At 32.5% G+C, this 22,787-nt stretch overlaps 2 protein-coding genes across 5 annotated transcripts in view; one reads left to right on the top strand and one right to left on the bottom strand.

Annotated features, from left to right (window-relative positions):
• The window catches only part of LOC119687166 (ATP-binding cassette sub-family C member Sur), a 151,291-nt gene extending 131,106 nt beyond the window's left edge, over positions 1 to 20,185 (top strand). For all 4 annotated transcript variants that reach the window (XM_038101381.1, XM_038101380.1, XM_038101382.1 and 1 more), the window contains 4 exons: positions 11,430 to 11,557; positions 18,578 to 18,872; positions 19,571 to 19,767; positions 19,849 to 20,185. In XM_038101381.1, the coding sequence (XP_037957309.1) occupies positions 11,430 to 11,557; positions 18,578 to 18,872; positions 19,571 to 19,767; positions 19,849 to 20,052 (824 nt within the window). In that variant the 3' untranslated portion in view covers positions 20,053 to 20,185. The remainder of the gene's footprint in view (positions 1 to 11,429; positions 11,558 to 18,577; positions 18,873 to 19,570; positions 19,768 to 19,848) is intronic.
• Positions 20,186 to 20,244: 59 nt separating this feature from the next.
• LOC119687165 (DNA-directed RNA polymerases I, II, and III subunit rpabc3-like) lies at positions 20,245 to 22,231 on the bottom strand. Its single transcript, XM_038101377.1, has 2 exons — positions 22,084 to 22,231; positions 20,245 to 20,795 (listed from the first exon to the last, which is right to left on the bottom strand). The coding sequence occupies exon 2, from the start codon at positions 20,779 to 20,781 to the stop codon at positions 20,299 to 20,301; it is 483 nt and encodes a 160-aa protein (XP_037957305.1). The 5' UTR covers positions 20,782 to 20,795; positions 22,084 to 22,231; the 3' UTR covers positions 20,245 to 20,298.
• Positions 22,232 to 22,787: the final 556 nt, after the last annotated feature.

Here is a 22,787-nt window from a genome sequence, read left to right as displayed (position 1 = left end):
AGCTGTTTCTTGAGTGAAGTATACCTTATTATGTCTTTTTTGTAGACGGTTGACTCCTTCGAAATATTCTTCGTCAGGATAATGAAGTGAAAGCTGATATTATATCAACTATCACGTCGGGGTCACCAAAAACGAAAACTCTTAAAGGCTATCCTTTTAAAAGTTTAGACTATCTAGTACATAAACTAGTAGTTTTATATTTGGAGTTTCAAGCAGACTAGCACTTGAGCTGTTGCTTTTTAAATAATTTAATTTGGCAGACTAGCACTTAAGCTATTGCCGTGTGAAATAAAATGCCAGATTATTGATTTTAATCTGAACTTTTATTATTAAAGTTTCTATTTATATACAAAATTACAATATATAAAATTGAGAAATCATTAGAATACAAATATTAAAAGTATGCATTAATTTGCAGTAAAAAGAAAAACAAATAAACTAAATAATTATCATATTAATTTACAAAATATATATTTAATGAGGCCAAACACTTAGGTCAGTGCATTAACCACGAAAAAGCTGATAATGCAACATTGCAAAGCGTTGGCCTATAAACAACAAGTAGCACTTAAATTGTGCAAGCAATAATAATTAAAAACATATGCAAAATATAAAATAAAAAATATCACTATCAATAATATGAAAATTCAAACTCTGCAGAATATTAAGGCGTCAGTCTTAACACCTACTCTATAAGGAAAAAATAAAATTTGAACCATAAGCATTAATTCCTTGAAAAAGTCATGTGTAAAGTTCAGACCAACTATATAACCAGAGCTGATATCATCGAAAAAGCTGCTAGGATGACAACAACCTTCAGAATAATGTGCAATAATTTCAAGACAATCTAACATTTAGATTAACGTTAAATCGAAAATATCTAGGTTCCCATCCGTTCTAAGGGGATCCTGGACTATAGAATGACCTGCTTTGCCGTATCTGCTGTAACGCATGTTTACCAGCATTTAAACTCAATACGAGGGTTGGTATATATATTTCTGGCCAAGGCAACACTAAATGTTGCCAGGTGCAATCTGACATTTCCATTGGAAAGGTTGACATTGGCATAATGACATTTCGAAGTAAATGGTCGCCTGTTTCTTCGGTAAAACTGGTCATGTGGCGACTGCGACTGTTCCGTCTGAGCGACGAAGGGCAAATTGATGGGTCATTCACCGTACAGCCCTGACTTCTTTTTATTCGAGATAAAAATGCGTAGTCAACGATTTTCGTCGCCAGAAGATGCTCTTGAAGCGTTCAAAAATCATGTTTTGGAGGTGTCTCAATCGGAGTGGAAAAAGTGTATCGACAATTGGTTTCAGCGCATGCAAAAGTGTATAAATCAAGCTGGAGAATACTTTGAAAAACAATAAAAGAATTTTTAATGATAAATATTTGCCTTTTCATTATTAGGCCAGAAATATATATAACAGCCCTCGTACCTTAATACCTTGTTTCCACTGTTTACTTAGTAATTTACTTGAGTAACTTTTGTGGTTTACATACGCATGGGTTACTTAAGGCCTGGAACAGAAGCATTTATGTATCAAAAAGTTCTAGTTGTAGAGCTTTTCTTTGTGTACATTTCAATTGTAAGCAGATGACATTTAATTCTGTATTGTTAGAAAAAAACAATTCAGCATGGAAACCGCAGAAAATTTAAATAATTTAACATATAATGCTAGGGATATTGTTCACCATATGAATGCAGCAGTTGTTGCATTTAGAAAAGAACGTGCAATGATTTTTAAAAAATTACAAATTATTCAATTTTCAGTGAGTTTTATTTCAACTGATAATAATAACACTAATAACTTATGAATTAAAAATAAAATGCAATATAACTTCATTAATAATAAATAAAGACATAAAAAAATTAAAAATAAAATATACTATAACTATATTGGTAATAGAGAAAGAATTAAAAAATTAAAAATAAAAAAAATATATTGACTAGTCTATACATTCGTGACGACCCTTTCGTGCGGATATCTTCTTTCCATTTTCAAAATTGATTAGTCTATCATCTATTTCTAGCATCTTTTCATCAACCGTGTTTTTTCTCTAGGTGATTCTCCCATTATCTGTAAATAACTGTTCATCGCCCTCAGTCCACATATTTCTAATTCTTTTGTTTTTTCCTAATCTTAATAATATTTTATTTTATTGAATTATAAATATTATAAATGCACAATACAAACTTGTAAGCTCTTATCCATTATCTTTTCTGATATCCAACATGAAATGCGTATTTCTTATTAAATAACATTTGGCACATTATAATAATCGAATATTTATTTGATATAAAACTTATATTTTATTTTAATCTTGTGTCAAATATGTCAAATTTCGACAATTTTCAATGTTGAATTCGTCATTTTTGGCCAAATTTTGTTTACTTTATCCTTAAGCAAGTGAAAAAGCATGAGGTTACATGCTCATGCTTTGTATGGTTAATGAAATTTACTTAGTAAGTTATACTTACTAAGTAAGTAATGGAATCATGGTATAAGTGGGCATTGTGCAGCTGGGTCTTAATTTCACAACAAAGGAACACTATGAGTTGTTGTGCTTTTTAATTGAAAAATCAGGTACAAGTAAAGTCGTTATTTAATAGGTAAGTCTTATTCGGTTTCTGTTTTATTAAGACACATGACTTGGAATTGTTTTGGTATACTTTTAATTGAACTGTATAAGCATCAACGATATATACGCTTGTCTACATTTGGACGTTGTTCGTGAAAATAGAATTAATTTCTTAGCGATTTAAGAAATAATTGCATTCATCATCAATTGGCATTAACAGTTATCCAGTTGTATTGGACATTATATAAAGCTTAGCCTATAAACTATATTCTTGACACAAACTGAGTGAAGATCACCCGATTTATTGATAACTTTGATTAAGAAATAGCAGAATTATAAAAAAACGGACTCATTTTCATTTACTTCACCATAATCTGTGCTTTAGGTGATTACCCAGTGACTACTATTAGTGAAGATCTAGAAGATAGCTCTGAAATCTTTTTTTTAAACTTTTTTACAAAAAATGTTATCAAAATATTGAAGAAGTATTGAATGCACAACTATTAAAGAAAGTTTTATTGCAGAATGAAGTTCAACTTTACCATTTAAAGCACGGCAAGTGCTTTGGTTGTTGTCACTAATTAAATAAAAATAAGTGACAATAAAACCTGGAACTTGAGCATTGAAAGTTTGTGCAGCCTTGGCTTCTTGTGGATAAACACGATTAGTCATCGCTTCTAATTTGACAGGCACGAGTTCTAAGCCTGGCACTTACAGTGCAAACAAATTATATACGGACAATAAACTAATTAAATAAAAATTCGATTATTTCCAAAGGCCACTGATGAAGAGTACTTGGCAATACTCGAAACAGCGTTGTATGGTCAGCCAAACTTCAATAAAATTAAAAATAAATTTTTGTGTTTGTCCTTTATTTCTTTCTTTGTTATTCGAAAACCCCTCTAAAAGTTAAATTTTACCTCAATTTCAAATTTGTATAAAAATAGAGAATAAACATTGAGTGATAATCAAAAAGAATAAGAAAGAAAGATTTAGTGTAATATAATGTATGTATGATAAAACGAATTGCGAAAAGTCGAATTTCTGTATCGCTAAGCAAGCCCTAAAATGGAACCTTAGTGCAGTCGCCAGCCTGGCACTCCTTCAAGAATATGGCGAAGGACAATTGATGCCAACGATATCTACTCATGGAACGATATCAACACGGCTGCTCCAAATAGAATACGGTTCAGACGAATTGATGAGGCCCTATGCTCCACTGGTAACTAACGGAATAAAGAAGAAGAAAGAATGTAGGGATTTACATTTCTGGACTGAACAAAACTTTCTTCAGTCATTAACTCAGAACAGTGAAGAGTACTGAAAGTTTTGAAAAAAGAGTATTTTTTTACCTGTTTTTGTTACTTTCCATGGATGCATTAACACGGAATTAAAAATGCAATAATTCTTAAAATCTTTTACTACTTTTATTAACTATCAAGTTAACGAAAATGTTTTGTTTTTTATTTTTGCAATCTGAACAATAAGCGATCATAATTGATCCATCAGCTTATGTATCCGAAAATCAATCAAGCCATGCGAGTGATGCCTGAAATACGTAAGAGATTGCAAAAAGCTTACGTAGCAAACCAATTTTTCAAAGTCGGAATAGTGTACTTTCTTGCCAGTTCCTTCTACTTGCCTCGTTGCCTCGTTGCCTCGTTGACCTTTTTATTTTTTCTAACACACTGCCAAATAAGTTACATGCTTAAAATAAATAAAAATTAACAAAATTGAATAAAAAAACATTAACTTAAATGTTTTATACTAACTAAGAATGTTGTAAGCCATAAGCAGCTAACGTGGCAGTTAACGAAAAGTTCCTTTACGCTTACTAAACAGCGTTCACTTACTTTTCGGCCACTTTTCGCTGTTGAAGTTATGTGCGTGTTTGTTGTTGTTGTTGGAAGTTTTTTGTTTGCTTTCTACACCGTTACACTTGAATTGTTGTGTAAATTGATTTACGATGCTATTTTTTGCACCATTCCACCACGTACTCACAGTACCGCCGTCATTGGCATCAACACTATCCGCATCAGCATCAGCATCAACTATCAGAGCCAAGGCTGCCAGAACCACAGCTTCCACTATTCGACCAACTTGTAATTCATCCATTGAATGTCTGCATCAAAAAAAAAAATTCTTAACAAATCCTTAGCGTACGTGTGATGTGCTCAAACTGCTCCAGCAAACTTTTCCATATAAAAAAAAACGATAGAACCAAACAAAATCTAAGAAAAGATAAAAAATCTAGTAAATATGTAGAAAAAAATCGTGTTCATGTTTTACGTTAAGTAAACTACATAAACTACGTTTGCATTACGTAATGCAGTTTATTGAATCGGAATAACTTTTTACCAAAACACCAAAACGTGGCGTTACATCGCTTCGCCGTGTACAAATACGTAAACAGCCCAACGATCCGCAGGAAAAAATTTCAATTCATCGGAATCGCAATTTTGCTTGGTGTGGAAGTGCTGACTCCATTGACACTTTCCAAATAACGTGAAATAAAATTTTGACGTTTTTAAGAGAAGAAATATTGTTGACGCTTTCAAGGCGTTGATAGAAGCCTCATAAATACAATGTGACTTGCATTCAAGGTTTTTGGATTTCGTAGATTGGGGGAGCGATCGAACAATTTATGATTTAAAGCTGCTTTCAAAGTAGGATGAATCAATAATGCTAGTAAATGCATATAAAGGTGAACAATTTATCGTTATTATATCAAATGTGTAGTTTAGTGTATCCATTACGTCACTGAACAAGTTGGTTTGTTAACATACATTTATATGTGACGCCACTACTATGAAATCCGTATGGTTTTTAAAAATTTACAATGTACATATGATACGTGCAGGAATTTTATATCAAGCTGACGTTTAATTCATAAGTTACAGTAGTTTTTTTTTTTTTGTATCGAACCTGGCGGAAAAATCTTCTAAAAGATGCAAATGGCCCGACTCATGCACGACTTAATTGAGTCATACATGCCTACGGACTAAAAAGTCTCCTGCAGTACGACCAGTTAAGGTATTCCTTCATACGGCAGGTTAGAAGAGCACTTAACGTGCTTTCACTTCGATTGTTTACTAAGTATTTCGTTCGCTCTAACAATGTTTATTGTTGTAGAGATTATGCATTTGTATACCATAGTAGAAGGGCTGGCTTCACCAATTAGTGTCTCTAGATTTTATCTAGTATCTACGAATCTTATGCAGTCTCTAATTATATTGTCGGGACTCTCAATTTTATCCGGACAAAACAGTCAGTACGGGGTACTTGCCACCTTGAACCGGAATAAGTATTCACGGAAGCAACCATGCTCCGAGTTACAGTTGTTGGAATGACACTATTGTTGTTATTTAGTGAGCAATGGTGTATTAATAACGTGTTACATTTTTAAAAACAAAACCCAGAAACAGTTTGAAAAGTATTATGGTTGTTCTGTTCCTCAAAATGGGCTAATTTTTGATTAGCTTGTATCTTAGCCCCTGTTCTTTGCTGTCTATTCTATTTTGTTTTTAGTGGTGTTAGTTAGTACATTGTCTTTAGCCCATTTCATTGTACCTATATATATATAAATATATATATACATATAAAGTTCTGAGTTTATGGATATAGTTAAAGACTATCTCAACATGTTTTAACAAAACAATTTTTTTTTTAAATAAAATATACAAGATTTAAGTAAAACATGAGTCTAACTTGAATTTTGTTCTTCAAATCAATTATTTATAATTTCGAAATTTATTTAACGCAAAAAACAGCTGCGCACAAATTAAAGACTACTTCATCTTATAAAATAATATCTCTTAATTTTAATGCAGTTGTAAATATATAATAGATAAATTCAAATTATGAAGGGAAATGTTTTAGTGTTTTGTTTCAATCCGACTGTCAAGTATTTTCACAAAATTTAAATAATATTAAGGTCCGGTCTGCGGTCAGCCCATATTTATTTGTTGAAATCAAGTACTTGCAGTAGCATTGGCCTGCTGAAAAACAGTTCCACAAAGTGGTATCTTATCCTCTATGACCGATATCAAACAAGTAGTTAAACAACCAACTTATTCATTAAATGTAATTGAGAGAGTAACAATATGTAATTTTGGTTCAGCATATCAAGATATGCCTACCCTAACTATCACCATTACTGTACCTGCCTATGTACATGATATGTAGATCCCATTATTTATATCGGTTACGCCACAGTAGCCAACACTTACTATGTAAATTTGTCAGTAAAGGTTTTCTAATGGCATATCTGCTTTATAAATCGATCTAACTCAGCAATATGCAAATATATCCAGAGCATGACGATGTATTTGTTGTTGGGTTTAGCTTGTCAGCTAGTTCCTTACTGCTTGCTGATCGATTCACATTGACATTCTATGTAACCTTTTGTGTTCGACCACCTCGATGCCTTTGGATAATAGAGCCTGTTTCACTATACTTTTTGATAGTGTAGTGGATGTATATTTTATTGATATGCAAAATTGTTCTGTTTTATCTGTAAGAAAAATTGAATGAGAATTGTTAAAAAAAGTTTTCATCAATTCTTTTTAAAATTCAAAGGTATATTGAAATTGAAAGGATTAAAAGGATTTAAATGATTTTGTTTCAATTTGGTGTACTTTATTTGAAAAATAAAATTATTTAAGCAACACATTCAAATACATTTCACTTTTGAAATTGGTGTATTGAAAAATAATAACTTTGTCCTCAACTTTTACGCAGCACTGTGCACTAAATGCTTGCGAAGGTAAAGTGAAGAAGTTTACTTCGTAATTAATATAAATTTCATATAATAGAGTAATATACATATTTAATGCATAATTAAATTACTTAAATATTTATTAGGTAATATTATTTCTCTATATTAATCAATACTTATCGTTATACCAAAAATAACTTAAGTACAGAAGGCTAGTGGATAAAATACCAATATGTTTCTTAAAATAAGTTCTATCAATGTGATTATTCAAACTTTTGTGTGAATAAGTATATAAAAATATTTGGTTCCAAAAGTTTGTGTTTTATATTTTTCAACTGTCCTTACACTAAGAATTAAAATGCTAGGTTGCTGAACTAAAGTTATTATAGTTTATTTGCAAGCATGCTAGTGACAAATATTTTAATAATTGAGATAATAATTGAGAACTAATACCATATATGTAAATTTTATACCATTTCCAATTGCATTATCAGTGAATTTTAAAGTACTTTAAAAGTGTGGAGCTATTAGCCTATATGTTTTCAAGGATATTGAAGGTTGATCAATGAAGAGCGTCGCAGATCTTTCTGGATTAATGACTCTCTTGTTTCCCAATTTACTGACGATACAGCTTGTGGTTTTAACAGCGCTTGACATAATCAGATAACAATCGATGATCGCTTCATTTCATTTAACGATCTTGTGAAAAGCTATTATTGATCGTGTGGTCTTTATGGTATGATTATTTTCTGTTAAATTTATAAAGTCACTGGTGTACTCAGATTAACCAGAGTTTAATTAAATTGATTTATAACTAAGTTGACTTTCAGTTTATTTCAATAAAAATTTTGTATTATGAATTACATTCGAATCAAAAATTCTTTTTAAATTAATTTTCGCATACTTCCTGATTGTAGATGCTTAGTCCACTTCGAATAACATTTAAACATATTTAAATTAGAAACCATGGAATACCTGAATAAAATTTCATTTAAGTTCATTGCTAAATGCTAAAAACATTATCGTAAATTGAATTTCGAGACCGCATTAAATGACGCTTCAGGCATTTCCCAAATCGAGTGTATTTATTATTGCATATAATTTTGTTAAATGAGTTTTAGGAATAATAAAGTCGTTGGCAATATTCTTACACCCAAAATGCTAAAAAACAAAACATTTCTCGATAATTGTCCATCGTAAATGTGGAAGTAGTTGAAACTGCCGAATATGCGCTCTGAACGTATGAAGAGAAGGGTGTTTCGATTATTTTAGTATTTTCTGACTGCTGGAAAATATTTGATACGGTCCATTTTAGAAAAATGTTTATTATTTCTCCACATAATTTTATTTTCCTTTATTTAGGTTAAGGGGTAGATGCAAATTGTGCATCTTCTGATATAAAAATTTATTATTTCATTATTAAATATTCGTTCTTATGGAATATCTACAGACCGATGTGTATGAAGTGCACGTTGTGCTGGTGTTCCCATTTAACTCCCTTAGATTTGTATATACGCTTTTAATGCGTTTTCATTTTTTTAATTTGTGTTTAAATATGTTTTCAAACCAAAGGAAAATTAAAAACGAACTATAATTCCACAATAAATGTGTCACTTCTGTTCAGTGTTGCAAAATTTTCAATCAACAATTTTTTAACATACAAAATGCATATTTTTTATATGTAATTTTTGTTTTGAATGCAGACCTTCCTTCAGCACAATTTATCTTGACACTCTATAAATTGTAATATTAAATTATTAACCAAAATAAATTTACAATTATTTACAGAAGCAGACACATGGCATTTTATGTGCTTTTAAATACACATAAATTCACCACAGCAGCCATGGAGAAAACAACAACAAGAAGGAAAAAAATTACTAAAGCACCTCTTTTAGATAACAGTGTGGGTGGTGTAGAGCAGTAGAAAAATGGGTGGGTGTGGTGAAGTGATTGCGGTGATATCCAGTTTATTTGAGTGACACTTGGGAGGAACATAAATCTTTCAAAAACGCCTTTTGGTGTGGCATTAAATATCTACAAACAAACAAATTGCAATACAAACATAGACATTCATATAAATAGACGGGGGAGATATTCTAATATTTTTAAAAATAATTTTATGAGTATCGATTTGGGAATATTTTATTTCGATTAAATTCCGCAAAAGCCATTTATATATATGGTGTGATTATTAAAGTTAAATAATTATCTTTATGCCTTGGTGATTTATAGCGCATTACCTAAATGTAGCTCTCCGACCGAGAGCATTTTAGAAAAAATATCGGTCCATGATTTTCTTAGTCTATTAAACAAGTCATCGTATACTTGTATTAACTTGACAAAACTTATGCAATATAAATCAGCAGTCATTTATAAAAATACTTCCTACTAGAAAGAGTGTTGCCAACATAGAAATTAAACCACTAAAACAAAGATTTTTCACATACAAACATTCAAAAAATTATTAATACTTCATAACCTTCAACTTTATAGTACTTTACTTTATTATTTTGAGTGCACTTAATACCAACTGACAAGGAGCATAAACAATGTTTCATATTTTAAGAGTGTTACCCTGTTTGCTTTTTAAGTTTTTAAGTTGCAGTTATAAATTATGTTTAATTCTGAATTTATCAATAAAATTTCAGGGACTGATTAAAATACAAAGGATCATTACTGGCAATCGATAAATTGCTATATACTAGAAAATAAAACGCTGAAAGCATATATAATATATTTTCATTACATTATTTCATGGCAATGACATGCCAGTATTTTAAGGAACGTGACAATTCCATTAATTATGCCAAAGTCAAACAATTGAGTTCACTGTTTCGTAACATTATTTCTTAAAATGTATTTTATATGAATAAGAGTACTAATCCAAGGAGGTCGACTTCACTGTCTTCAAATGCATTGAATTCTGGATTTGTGGGGAAGACAGACTAAAAATGCTGCGAAAATGTTTTTGCAATTTCCTATAATTTTCTTCTATAGATAGAAGGATCTGCCTTATGAATACTATTTGCCCATCATTTTTTTGATAGAGTTCATATCAAATTGTGTATACAGTAGAATATTTAGCTGCATTCGGTTGTTGCTTCATCTACTAACCGTCCATTTTTGAAGTGGAGAGGCGTTTAACGCTTCAAAGAATAACTTGGAGGCAATCAAGGTGTTCTGATTGCATTCGGGTGCTTCTTTAACATTGTTCAATATATATATTATATTCAAGTTTCAAAATCAGGTCGTGGGTATTTTTGTGAGGTAGCATCTAGTACCAATGCATCCATACTTTCTTTACGTATAACTTATTCTTTATCAAAGAATTGTGTAATCTGATTATATATATTCATATTCGTTTTCTATTGATTTCTAATAAAATCAAAATAATCGTATATGTGCAAATAGGTTTATGGTTTATTCTTGGTTATTCATCGTAGTGAGATTTCAATAATATCTTAGGTATAAAGTACAAAATCGATTAAACGTGCTTCACGATTTTGTTACAGTACTAGATATAATTGAGACAATTTCAACCACTTGTAAGCAGATGGGTTGCAATAACTCGACTGTTACGTAAAGGATATTTGATATTAAAGCATATAGACTTTGACAGTTATTTGCCATAACGCTTTATTTTACATAACTCCGAAAAAAACGTCTAGAGTTATCAAATTACAATGTGAAATTTACAATACATCCTTGAGAAGTTTCTTGAGCAACAAAGCCAAAAAATTGACGTGTTGTGAAGCTTTTGGTACCATCATCTTAAAGTAAGACATGCTTCATATCGATTTCTTTATTTTAATCTAAAAAAAGTTGGCAATCATTTGGGCTTATTGATTATATTCCACACGGGAAAGGGGTTAGAATATTCCCGAGGTAAGACATGCACGTCGTAAGAGGCGTTTTAAATCTAGTAGGCATCACTCGATAAAATTTCTAATACTAACCTCGTATAATTTTTTAAGTCTTTCATACAAATATGTATTTTAAGTTGTATTTTATGTAGAAAGTCTAAATTGGACTAGTTTACAGAATAAACACAAATAATATTTGTAAATATATTAAATTTGCTGCTCCTGATGTTGATGTTTGGTTTTGGGTTTGCATATTACAGACAAAACGGTACCAATTTCATGGCCACAACGCGGTGACATCAGCTTTGAAAGTGTCAGCTTAAAATACGAAGGCAAAAGCGAGAATGTAATCACAAATTTGACATTAAAGATACCGGCAGGTCAAAGGGTAAGTGAAAATAAACCAGCAAAATAATATTAGAATTTCTCCACATAATTTTATTTATTTATTTCGTACTAAAATTGCCAAGCATTCAGGACGTATTTTAAAAGATAAATAAGGAACTGAAACTTCTTGTGTACTTAAGAGTTTACGCTTGAGGCAGCACCATACTGTACCCGCACCCCATCAAGTACACAACCTGACAGCTGTCAAATTTGAAACTAAATTTCTGTAACTTTGGTCTTTTATCATTTCTCTGCTACTGTTCTGTACTTGTGATTTTTAAATAAGTACGTTATTTTGCAACGCGCTCGAACTCTTCTCGTTCTCTACTCTATTCAGGCACCGCATGCAATGCAAACTGATACGACTGACCTCACTAAAATAATTCGTTACTGTTAGAAAATTGCATATCAAATTTTATTCTGGTTTATTTATTTATTTTAACGCTGCAGTGTTTGGCTTCCAGAAACCACAACCCGTCAGCTCAGTATTTTGTTTTACAACTAAATTTAAATTTAAATTTACCGCCAACCATTTGCAGCGAAAGTGTGGCCAACTCGAAACAAAAACAAAATCATCGCTGTTGTTATTTCGATTTTTTTGTTTGTTGGTGCAGTTCTGAACCGTTTTGAGTTGTCGCTGGTCTAAGTTCTTCTTTTGTATTCATACATAAATACAGAATACTTCACTTACCGCCAAATATTGTTCCAATTTCGACACTTTAGCAGCACATATGCAAGTCACCGTGACACAAATTGTTCTTTGCTCTTTTTTCATAGCTTTTATTTACATTTCGTTGGAAGCCGTTTTGTATAACATATTTTTATTAACTTTTTATTTGCTTTCGTTGTTGCATTTTACAGTTGCTACTTTATTTCATCACTCCAAATGTGCACCGCCCCAACCTATTCAAACCGATCCAAGCCGACCCGCCAGCAGTGCATCAAATGTGAAGTGCATGAAATCCATTAAATGTCGACAATAACCAAAATTGTGACAATATAAAAAAAAAAAACAAAAAAAACTAATAACTTGAAATGTGGGTAAACGAGGCCAATTTTATAATTTATTTCCTTATAGGTAGAAAAATTTGTTTATTCCGTGCTAAGGGCTAAAAACAAAAACAACAGATGAACAGATCCAAAATCTTTGACTAGAGAAAGTACTTTGTCTTGTTATTTGAAAATGAAATTTGCTGAAGCTTAGGCAATGTTCCAAATTTTACTATTAAAGTAATGAGGTTTATTTCTCTGTTACTCCTAACAATTGGATAAACAAATTGCATAGAATTTTCAAAAACCGAGAATAGAGAGGTAGATATATAATTGAAAAAAATCAAAAAAGTGTAAAAAAATTAAGAGTGAAAATTACAGAAATAATGACAGTGGAAGAGATGAAAGGTTAAGGTCTGATAAAGCCGTTATTTGAAAGCAAGCAATCATGGTTCGAATATTTAGGAAACTATTTAAAATTTCTCAGTTCGACCGTTTCTGAATGTTCTTTTGGGTAGATTTTATACAAGCAAGGTATGTGTTATATCAGTGGAGGAAAACCATGCATATAAATTATAATAATGAATAAATGAGGAATTAACTGATGTTACTAATGGCAATATTTATGTTGTCATAGTCCAAAGTTTTGCTAAAAAGAAACTAGCAATACTTTGCATAATATGTTGCGATCAGAATAGTCAAGAGGTGTAAGCTAAGAGTTAGGTGAAAGATAGAGCGAAATGCAGATCAATTTTTACCGCTTCAATTAATAGGACTTGAATAAGTGTGTATATTAGGATATGACTACAAATGGGCAACATCACAAGAAGTAGAGTTATAGATTCAGAGAACCTAATTTGATTCAGATAGTATTTGCTGCTTGTAGTGGACATACCATTTGATCAGAAAAGAACGAGAAGTTAAAAAACACACAAAATTTTAATTTTTAATAATTTTCTTTATTATCGCCTTAAAAGTACTCTCCTCCTGCGGCAATACATGCATGCCCACGCTTGATTCAATTTTCCATTCAAGTTTTATAGGCCGCCGAAGGTTCACGAAGGTTCAAGTTTTATATGACCTTTAGTTCACGCAGCGAATTCTCTTTTATGGCCACTATGGTCTGAAAACGCGTTCCTCGCAATGGCAATTTGAGTCGTGGGAAGAGGAAAAAGTCACACGGGGCCATATCTGGAGAGTACGGTGCTCGGTGCTTGGTTGATGATATTGGTGGAGTTGATGATATTGATGGAGAAAATTGCGACACAACCAACGCTGTGTGAGCCGGTGCGTTATCATGGTGTAAAATCCATGAGTTTTCCTTCCATAAATCTGGCTTCTTTTTGCAAATGGCCTCATGCAAACGACGCATAACGGTCAAATAATCCTCCTTATTGACCGTTTGACCGTCAGGAAGGAATTCATAGTGCACCACACTACACTATGAATATCGAAGAAAACAGTCAGCAGAAACTTGATGTTGGACCGACTTTGGGGTTCTCTTTTCGGTTTCGGTTCACCTTCGAAGCACCATTCGGTATTCGGTCGATTGTTGTTTGGTGGCCATATCAAATTCATAGACCCATGTGGCAACACCAGTTATGATGCGTTCGATGGTTGTGGGGTCAGATCACTATCTGCGTTGGAAATCATCTCTTTGGCCACATCACAACGACGTTTTTTTTAAATGAAATTTTTGATCCATTATGAAAATCGCCACACGAAAATTTTTTTACTTCTTCGTATAGACGCCAAACAAAAGCTTGTCGTGCGTTAAACTTTGACAGAATGTGTATAATAGTGTTGCTAGCGTGAAAATAAAAAAAATTTACCGATTGGATAAGCGCAGGAATTCAAAAACAGAACGAATAAGTTCTTTTTTGATCACAAGGTATCTTGCCTCCAAACATTTTAGAGAGAAACCTGATGAGTAGTTTGTTGCGATAAATGAGGAACCCAATAAAATTACTATCACGGTATGGAGAGTAAAAAGCTGTTCCTGGTATTCGATTTCAGGAATATTATTTCCGTAGCTAATGTTATCATAATACGAAAGTATATAGTCTTGGTAGATTAATGTTTACTTAAGGTTATACTAGGCGAATTTTGCAAGTCGAATAATTCAAATATTTTAATCGTTTTTGAATCGGGTTCTGGTCACAAGCAATAACATATTAGATATAGGAACAAAAGTTGTTTGTGAGTTAAGAAGAAAACAACAAAACGTAACGGACGGAGAGATGAAAGAGTACAAACAATTGAATGAATGTACAAAAAGTAGATAATTGGAAAAAAAGCAAAGAACTAGCTTGGAGTTATACATGGTACTTTAAGAACAAAAAAAAAAAATTGTGCTGTGGAACACAAAGCCGAAAAAAATAAGACATCTAAATAAATAAGAACAAAACAACAAAAATTAATAAAAGCGAAAAGTAAAATGCCTAAACAATGGAATGGTGGAAATAAAAATAGAATAGAGTAAAAAAAGAGGGAGAATGTCCATTAGGGATGGTTCATATTTTAATAGCAAGGAAAAAATGTTATAATAAAGAGAAGATTCGAAAAAGTCTCAGATCAGTTTGATTGAAATCGTAAACTGAGTTATTTATTATTATGGAAGAGCAAGAAATATTGACGTGATAAAAATACAACAGGCAGCAAATGAACAATCACCTGTGAGGTTGCCAGTGCTTGGGTAACCTATATAGTAGGAATACTTCACTGTCGATGTTGAAGAGTAGTTGCAGAAAGCAATTTTCGTCGCTGGTTAGGATTAAAAAAATCATATTTTTCTTTTTGCAAATTTTTTCTGCTGGTAGCTGGTATCACTTATAGTTAAAACTAGTGCGATAACTGTTTGCTTTCAATCCTTTAACTTTTGTTCTTAGGTGTGGTTATACTCGCGTTTTCAAAGAATCCACTTAGACCGATAGGCCCATTGTGTTACCGTGTAATTAAAAACCCAAGGGTTAGAACCACTTAGAACCTTTGGTAAAGCTTATAATGCTATTTATAGGAAGGTCTTGCAGGTCGTCAAGATCCTCAAAAAAGAAAGCCTCTAAAGTGTTAAAGCGGAGCTGCGTATGAGCCCGACAGAAACAAAGCAGATGGGAGGCACTTTCATCGTTCTTACCACAACTGCGACATTATGATTGAAAAGGAGATTCAGTCTCCTTGCATCGTTACCTAAAATACAATGACCTTTAAGTAAGTACGGTTTTGAGAATAAGAACAAGTTTGACCTTTCTTTGTTGAGTTGGAACATGGTTTAAGGTAAGACAATGTTCAAAAATGGTCAAGAGCCGCGTTTATTAGCACCCAAGGCTTCTGAAGATTAATTAGATGTACACCATCTGGTCCTGGTGATTTGTGTTTATTGAAGATCATATTTTTCGTTATTTTTCACTGGTTTCTGAGGTCACTATACTCCAATTTTTGTTGTTGTAAAGTTTCACTATTTGGCTATTAGGAGGAAAAATTTTATGAAAAAATTCGGACACCTTTTTCGGGTATTACAGATAGAAGTGAAAATGATCATGAAAAAATTACTGACTTTTTGTGTAATTTCGCTAATAAAATTTTATTGATAATTAAAATTTTAAAAAAATCAAAAATGATCATTTTTGAATAAATAGCAAAAAACGTCATGTACGTCATGTATATATATAGTCCAATAAGTGTGAAAAGTTTTTTTAACAATAATAAACGATTTAATATGAAAATTTTGCATAAAAAAATTTTCGAATCTAGATAATAATATAAGTTTTCCGAACATCAAAATTCAGCTTTCTATCTATCATAGTTTTTAAGTAATCTTGGGACCACGCTAAATATTCCATGTTTGGATAAAATTTCGGGAAGTTTCATATCAATATCTCTACTGGTTCCGAAAATATCGAATTTTGACTGCCTGATTTTGTGTTTAGTCACACTGTGTGTTGGTTAGCTGTTTCAGGTAACTTGATTGTATTTCCTTTTCGTATTCTCAGGATCTCAGGTCTTTGTCACTATCTTCCGAAAGCATGAGAGCATTATATTTTTTCTTCATTAGTATGCAAGATCTAGGGCTCACCGTTGTTGACCGCATATATCAAATACAAATTTTTAGTCCTGAATCTGCACACAAGATCTCTATGAACTTATAGCTCTTGCCCAACGACCATATCGGCTTCGTTGCCGCTGACTTGCGGGGGCAAGTCTAATGTCGCCCATTTCCTTTAGGGTGTCAACAGCGCCTTGCAGTGTTAATGGACTCATTTAATTCGGTGTGAGGGTTGCTCCTCATTCTTTTTATAAATTCTAATTGTAATGGTTGAAAAACTGTGGTTTATGACACCATTACATCTCGCCAAAGTAGCCAAGGATACTTTGTGATCTTCCACGTTGCTGTCGTAAGTTGACGGTTTCCTAACCAGCTCCAGAATCCGTTGAAGATACGACGGCTCGGCTGCAATCTAGGTACGTACTCTGGATTGGCTAGGGATTTGCTTCTTATAAACAAACTTGAGTTTGGCGCCTGAACATATCTCACCAATTCTGGAGATCGCTTTGCGGAAAAGATCATCAGAACTTTGTCTGCGCAGGCGATTAGTTACACATGTCCTGATGTCATCTACTTTCGCAACATGTGGGGCCGTCACCGGAAAAGTCTTTTAGTAGATCGACGTAAATATCAGGGAGTTTAAGCTTAGTCCCACTTAACAAATGTGATTGTGCAATTAGGATCACTTTCATCAATTACCTACATTATTATCGAGCCCCTTAGCATGTCGCAAAATGATTTTACATTGGTGACGTTGCTACGAAGTTTTACCTTTTTGGCATTTGGTTTTAAAGCTGAATGATCTAATGAGCGCTGTCGCTTCGATGCAGGTTCTTGTTCGTTCTTCGAGGTACTGAGAACCTTCTTTGCTCAGGCAGTCCTGGACTTCATTGATTCGGATGTGACCAAAACATTACCGTATCTTTCGAGCAGTCGCCGCTCGCCGTTCTTTGTAACCCCTTCTTGACGGAGGTCCTAACCGAATTAGTGGTCGAGAACGCATAGATGCGCTGGGTGGCTTGTTGACGCGCACCATTTTATTACCGCTACAAATCGCGATGGGTGCATTATTTAGACACGTAGTGTCCGAAGGTTTTGAGCTCTGTGTAGCCGAACTTCTTGCTACCAAAGTATTTTATTTTCTTTGTGTTTAGTTTATTTATGATTTAACCCACGAGTTGCGGAGAAAGCGAAAGTCCAGAGCAGAGATCCGCTATACTTGGCCAAGGCTAAGTTATAGAGGGCGTCAGTAACTTGAAAGCCTCCGTTTATAGATGCACTAACGTAATACCATTCATCTCATCAGCATGGGTCGAATAATACCGGAGATAACGGGGTATGTCGAATTTTCCTCTCCAGATCTATGATGTTCTGTTATGTCGAAGTGATAGTCAACATGAAGAACAGGTTCACGTCGAGAGGGGTGTGATAAAGTATCACGCATTATGGTTTTCATATGGCATAGACTAAAGGTACTCACATCAGTGTTAAGCGTGATAATATCTCGTTCAAAGAAAAACACGAAGAATGAAGAACTTATTAAGAACTTTTGTTTTTAATTAATAAAATGTAAATCGTTGATAATTATTTGTGCTTCGTTTAGTCTTCTAATCCTTGATAAATTTCAATTCAGATGTTATATTCATGCTACTAAACTGTTTCTATAAATTATCACATTTGCTCTGAAAAGCTTTCCACTCGCTTTTGAATTATATGGATTTATTTGTGAGGACATTTATCTGTTAGATAATTGCAAGAATCCACTCAATAAATTTTTGATATGCAATTATTTTTTGAAATTAATTCTAAGCGCATTTATATTTTTAAAAGTACTTCAATTCAAAATAAGATAATATATAAAATTTTTCTCATTTTAATTTTGTTTTCTGAACTTTTTTTCATTACTTTATGCACTTCTACGAAACTCAAACCGTACGTCTGATAATACATATGTGTGTGTGTACGAATAAAATGTACATGCTTAAATAGATTGGCATCTGTGGTCGTACCGGCAGCGGCAAATCCTCTTTGGCCTTCTCCCTGTTCGGTGTATTACAAACGACAAGTGGTCGCATTCGCATCGATGATGTCGACATAACACAAATTCATCCTGACGAGATACGTACTAGATTATCGATAATCCCACAGGATGTGCATTTATTCAATGCAACAATACGAGAGAATCTCGACCCGCCGGGTTACTATTCGGATTTGGCGCTTTGGAATTGCCTTGAATTGGCACAGTTAAAGGAATTCGTCAATGTACAAATGCCGCAGGGTTTGGGTAAGTAAACACAAATAAATACCAAAACACAAAATGAAAGCAACAAACCGGGAAAAAAGGGGCACGAAATACAAAATTTTAGGGGAAAATGCTTGCAAATGCTTTACAAGTTCATTTATATGGTTGCTCATATTAAAGTACAAGCAGAAGGCAATGACAGTATAGAACAGTAGAGGACAGTACAGAATGGAATAGAATACGATAGCATAGGACGAGAGAGGATAGGCGACTTATCACAGGAGTCTGCCTGTGTTTTGTGAAAATTGTTGTACAAGTGCTTCATGGCTTTCGGAATTCATTTGGGGCAGATTTAGTATTCAGGCGAATATGAAAGATCATGTTTATTTTCGATTGGATTGGAATTTGTAATGTGATAAGTTAGAAAATTTTCCAATTGCATGTATCCATGTCGTTGCCGGCTTCGTTGTAATATTGCTGTGATTCAAAGTTTAACTTTTAAATAAATTTTTGTTTATATTGTTTTTTTTCTATTTGCGCATAAATTGTTAAAAGCACTGGTAGAGGATGAACGGTTTAGTGATATTTCATTCAGGATTGCAGCAAGTGCACTAAAAACAATTTACTCAAAATTTCTAGTTGGTTGACTAAGCAAATTGACTGAAATTAAATAAAATAACAAAACCCAAAATAAATTTACAAAAATTTAATATAAATAAATCTAAATTTGTTCTTTTTAGACACAGAAATAACGGACGGTGGCTCTACTCTTAGTGCTGGGCATCGGCAACTATTCTGTTTGGCACGTGCAATTTTACGTGGTTCGGTGTGCCTCATATTGGATGAAGCTACAAGTTCCTTAGATAGTACAACAGAAAATGCACTACTTGCTGCGGCCCATAAGGCATTTCAGGGACGTACCATACTTACAATTGCTGTAAGTCAGAATATTTCTTATAAATTTAAGTTCAAGAATTTTATATGAAAATTGAACAAACTTTTCTTTGACAACTTACAGCATCGGCTGTCCACCATATTGGACTATGATCGAATTATTGTATTGGAAAACGGGAAAATTGTCGAAGATGGCAGTCCAGCAGAATTGCAGCGGAAATCAAATGGCATTTTTAATACTTTGCTCCTTTCTGGTCGGCCATTGTCGGCAGCAAGTGATTGCAGTATTTTGCAGGATTTCAAGCAGGAGAGTCGGAAGCAATCATAGAAAATATATTTTAAATAAAAATAATATACTTTTATAACTTCAAGATATTGTTACCTAATGTATTTTCAAACGTGTGTGTGTTTGATTTTTTGTGAAACTATGCCATATATCGATTTACTTAATTTTGTACCCTTAATCGTTATTGTTATGAGTATTTGTAAGATTTTTTGTAATAAGAATAACAACAATGAATATTTTGTATGTGAACACAGAACTTTAATTTACTACAGTATATTGAATTGAATCTTAACTCTTATTTTTATAAAATTCATTGCATTTGGTATCCGGAGGCACTTTCGATAATAGCATATAGACCCGTTGGTCTGCATGAAGTTTGTTTAACTTTTCGGGAAGGGTTTTAATTAACATCTTCAAACCCCCAAATGAGCCTACAACAGTTTGTTGTTGCGATATTTTGCCATCAGGTTCTTTAGTATATGTTTCAGTAATTTTGCCAAATATAACATAGTCGTAATCAGCCGCGTACCCGCATTCCTGTTCGTCGGAACTATCCAGGTCGCTATCACATTTGCCATCATTGCGCAAGGTATTGGAAAGTACGAAAAAGAACTTCTCACCAAGTTCTATTGGATATACGAAGTTAAATAGTTCCAGTTCTAAATAAATGCTTTCACATTGACAAATCAAATTTGAGCAGCGCCCAAACGTGTTAACGTTTGGGTTAACTTCCTTCACTTCAAAAACTGCTTTAAATAGAACACCAGGCATGTTTGATTACTGAACTGTAAAGCAATATAAGAGAAAAAATTACAATTACTATTGTTTTTATATGAAAGATATTTTATAAAAATATTAGATTCTTCATCTGTCGAAGTTTCAAGGTTTGTGTTTAGCGGCGTAGTCACTATTACGTCAAGAAATGATTGGTGTTAGATCTCAAATACTATTCGAATTGGTGTTAGAACACCATATTGTGTGCGTTTAGTCACTGTGATACGTATTTGTGTATAGAAATACGAAAATAAATCAAAAATTGAGAAAATGAGATATTATAAAGTTAATTAATTAATTAATATTAGATATAAATATCTACTTCTAACATTAAATGTTTCACATTTCTTTTAGTTCTTTTTCTGAAAAGTGAAATCTTCTTCATTCTTCTTAAAAAAATATATTTTATGTAATAAAAATAAATGTAACGGTCGAAATATTCATTTCAGCGTGTTCTTCAAAACCCGTGTACTTAGTAGTGAGTCGTCTTGTTTAATTTAAACTGTGCTTATTCAAAAGTGTTGATTACACAAAAAGCAGAACTTTGCATCTTCTCTTAAACCATATTCACTAGTTTGTAAAATTGGCAAATTCGATTCTTATCTACATTGATCACATTATTTAAAGCGATATCACGCGAATCAATCTATAATCATATGAAGAATAGTAAATAAGGTATAATAGTATAACATAACAGTTACTAAAATTCGTCATTAAATTGCGGTACCCACGATTGTGTAATCGCCTATTAAAACCTATTTAATAGATCTATTTTGCAGCTGCTAGGCTTCTTGTAAGATCGATTGCTTTTTTTCTAATAAAGTATAGATAATGTAATAATGTATTATGAATATATAATACAGGAATCATGAAAGCAAAAATAAATAGTTCTATGTAAAAGTTCTACTGTATGCTAATGTAATAACTTATGCTCAACTAAGTTGAAGCAACTAAAAATATTGTGACAATAATATTCATACTTCAAATTCATACTCATATTCATTACTTTTATGTACCGACCTTATCGTAGGTACATTGTAGGCGGATCTATGGCAGTTCATGGAGACATTTACGAAATACTACAAAACAAAAATACGTGCAATTATAGTAAATAATATTAAATATTTGTTCATTAAATATTTCTAGTATGAAACGATGTTGTTGAATTTAAAGATATAGAAAACAGTTTAGTAAAGCATTGCGCTAGGTTCTTTTATGACTTAGCTCTTTCGTATTACTCTTCTAGTTAGATTACTGAAACAAATTCAATATTTGTAAATGACTAGATGAAGCTCATACCTTAAAATGTGTTTTTGTTTGACAAATATCCCCGACAAAGTGTCTCCATTCACTTTTGGGAGTGCTTTCGACTCCTGGAATTTTAAGAATTGCTAAATAAAATTTAAAATTAAATAATATAATATATTTCTTTTACAAGTTTTTTTCAATTTAGTGTTTTTTATTTATAAATATTTCAAGAAAATTACTCTCAAAATTTTGACAAATTTCACATAGGACTAAAAAATAAAACACAAAATTTATTTCATAAATATCTTAAAATAATTCAGATATATTTATATATTGATTATAGTAGGCTTGGTTACATATCACGAGAATTTATTGATAATACTTCTTCAAATTTATGACATAATGTATTGTGATACAATCGCCATTGACATTAGCCTGTGCCAGCATTGTTTCCAATTTGAGAAGTACCATGGAATACAATTTTGGCTATAGTCATGAATCCGTACAACGATTTCGTTTTTATCTCATCTATTTTTGAAAAAACCCTTTAGTCCTATAAGTCCCTTAAGAGTTTAGCTGGTGAATAGGACAGTTGCGAAGGTATTGTATGAACACCAAATTATTGGAACGAAATTTCTAAAAATCGTTTCGCATGATTCGAATAAATTAAATGTAATTAGTAATCACTCTGATGATATTCCGATTGAGGTGTTTGTGCTTCCAGACTTCATGAAGGTGCTTAATTCAATCAACTA

Source organism: Teleopsis dalmanni, chromosome X (genome assembly GCF_002237135.1).
Source record: "Teleopsis dalmanni isolate 2A chromosome X, ASM223713v2, whole genome shotgun sequence".
Taxonomy (NCBI): domain Eukaryota; kingdom Metazoa; phylum Arthropoda; class Insecta; order Diptera; family Diopsidae; genus Teleopsis; species Teleopsis dalmanni.
The sequence above is the reverse complement of the archived record's forward strand: the minus strand, read 5'-3'. Positions and strand labels throughout refer to the sequence as shown.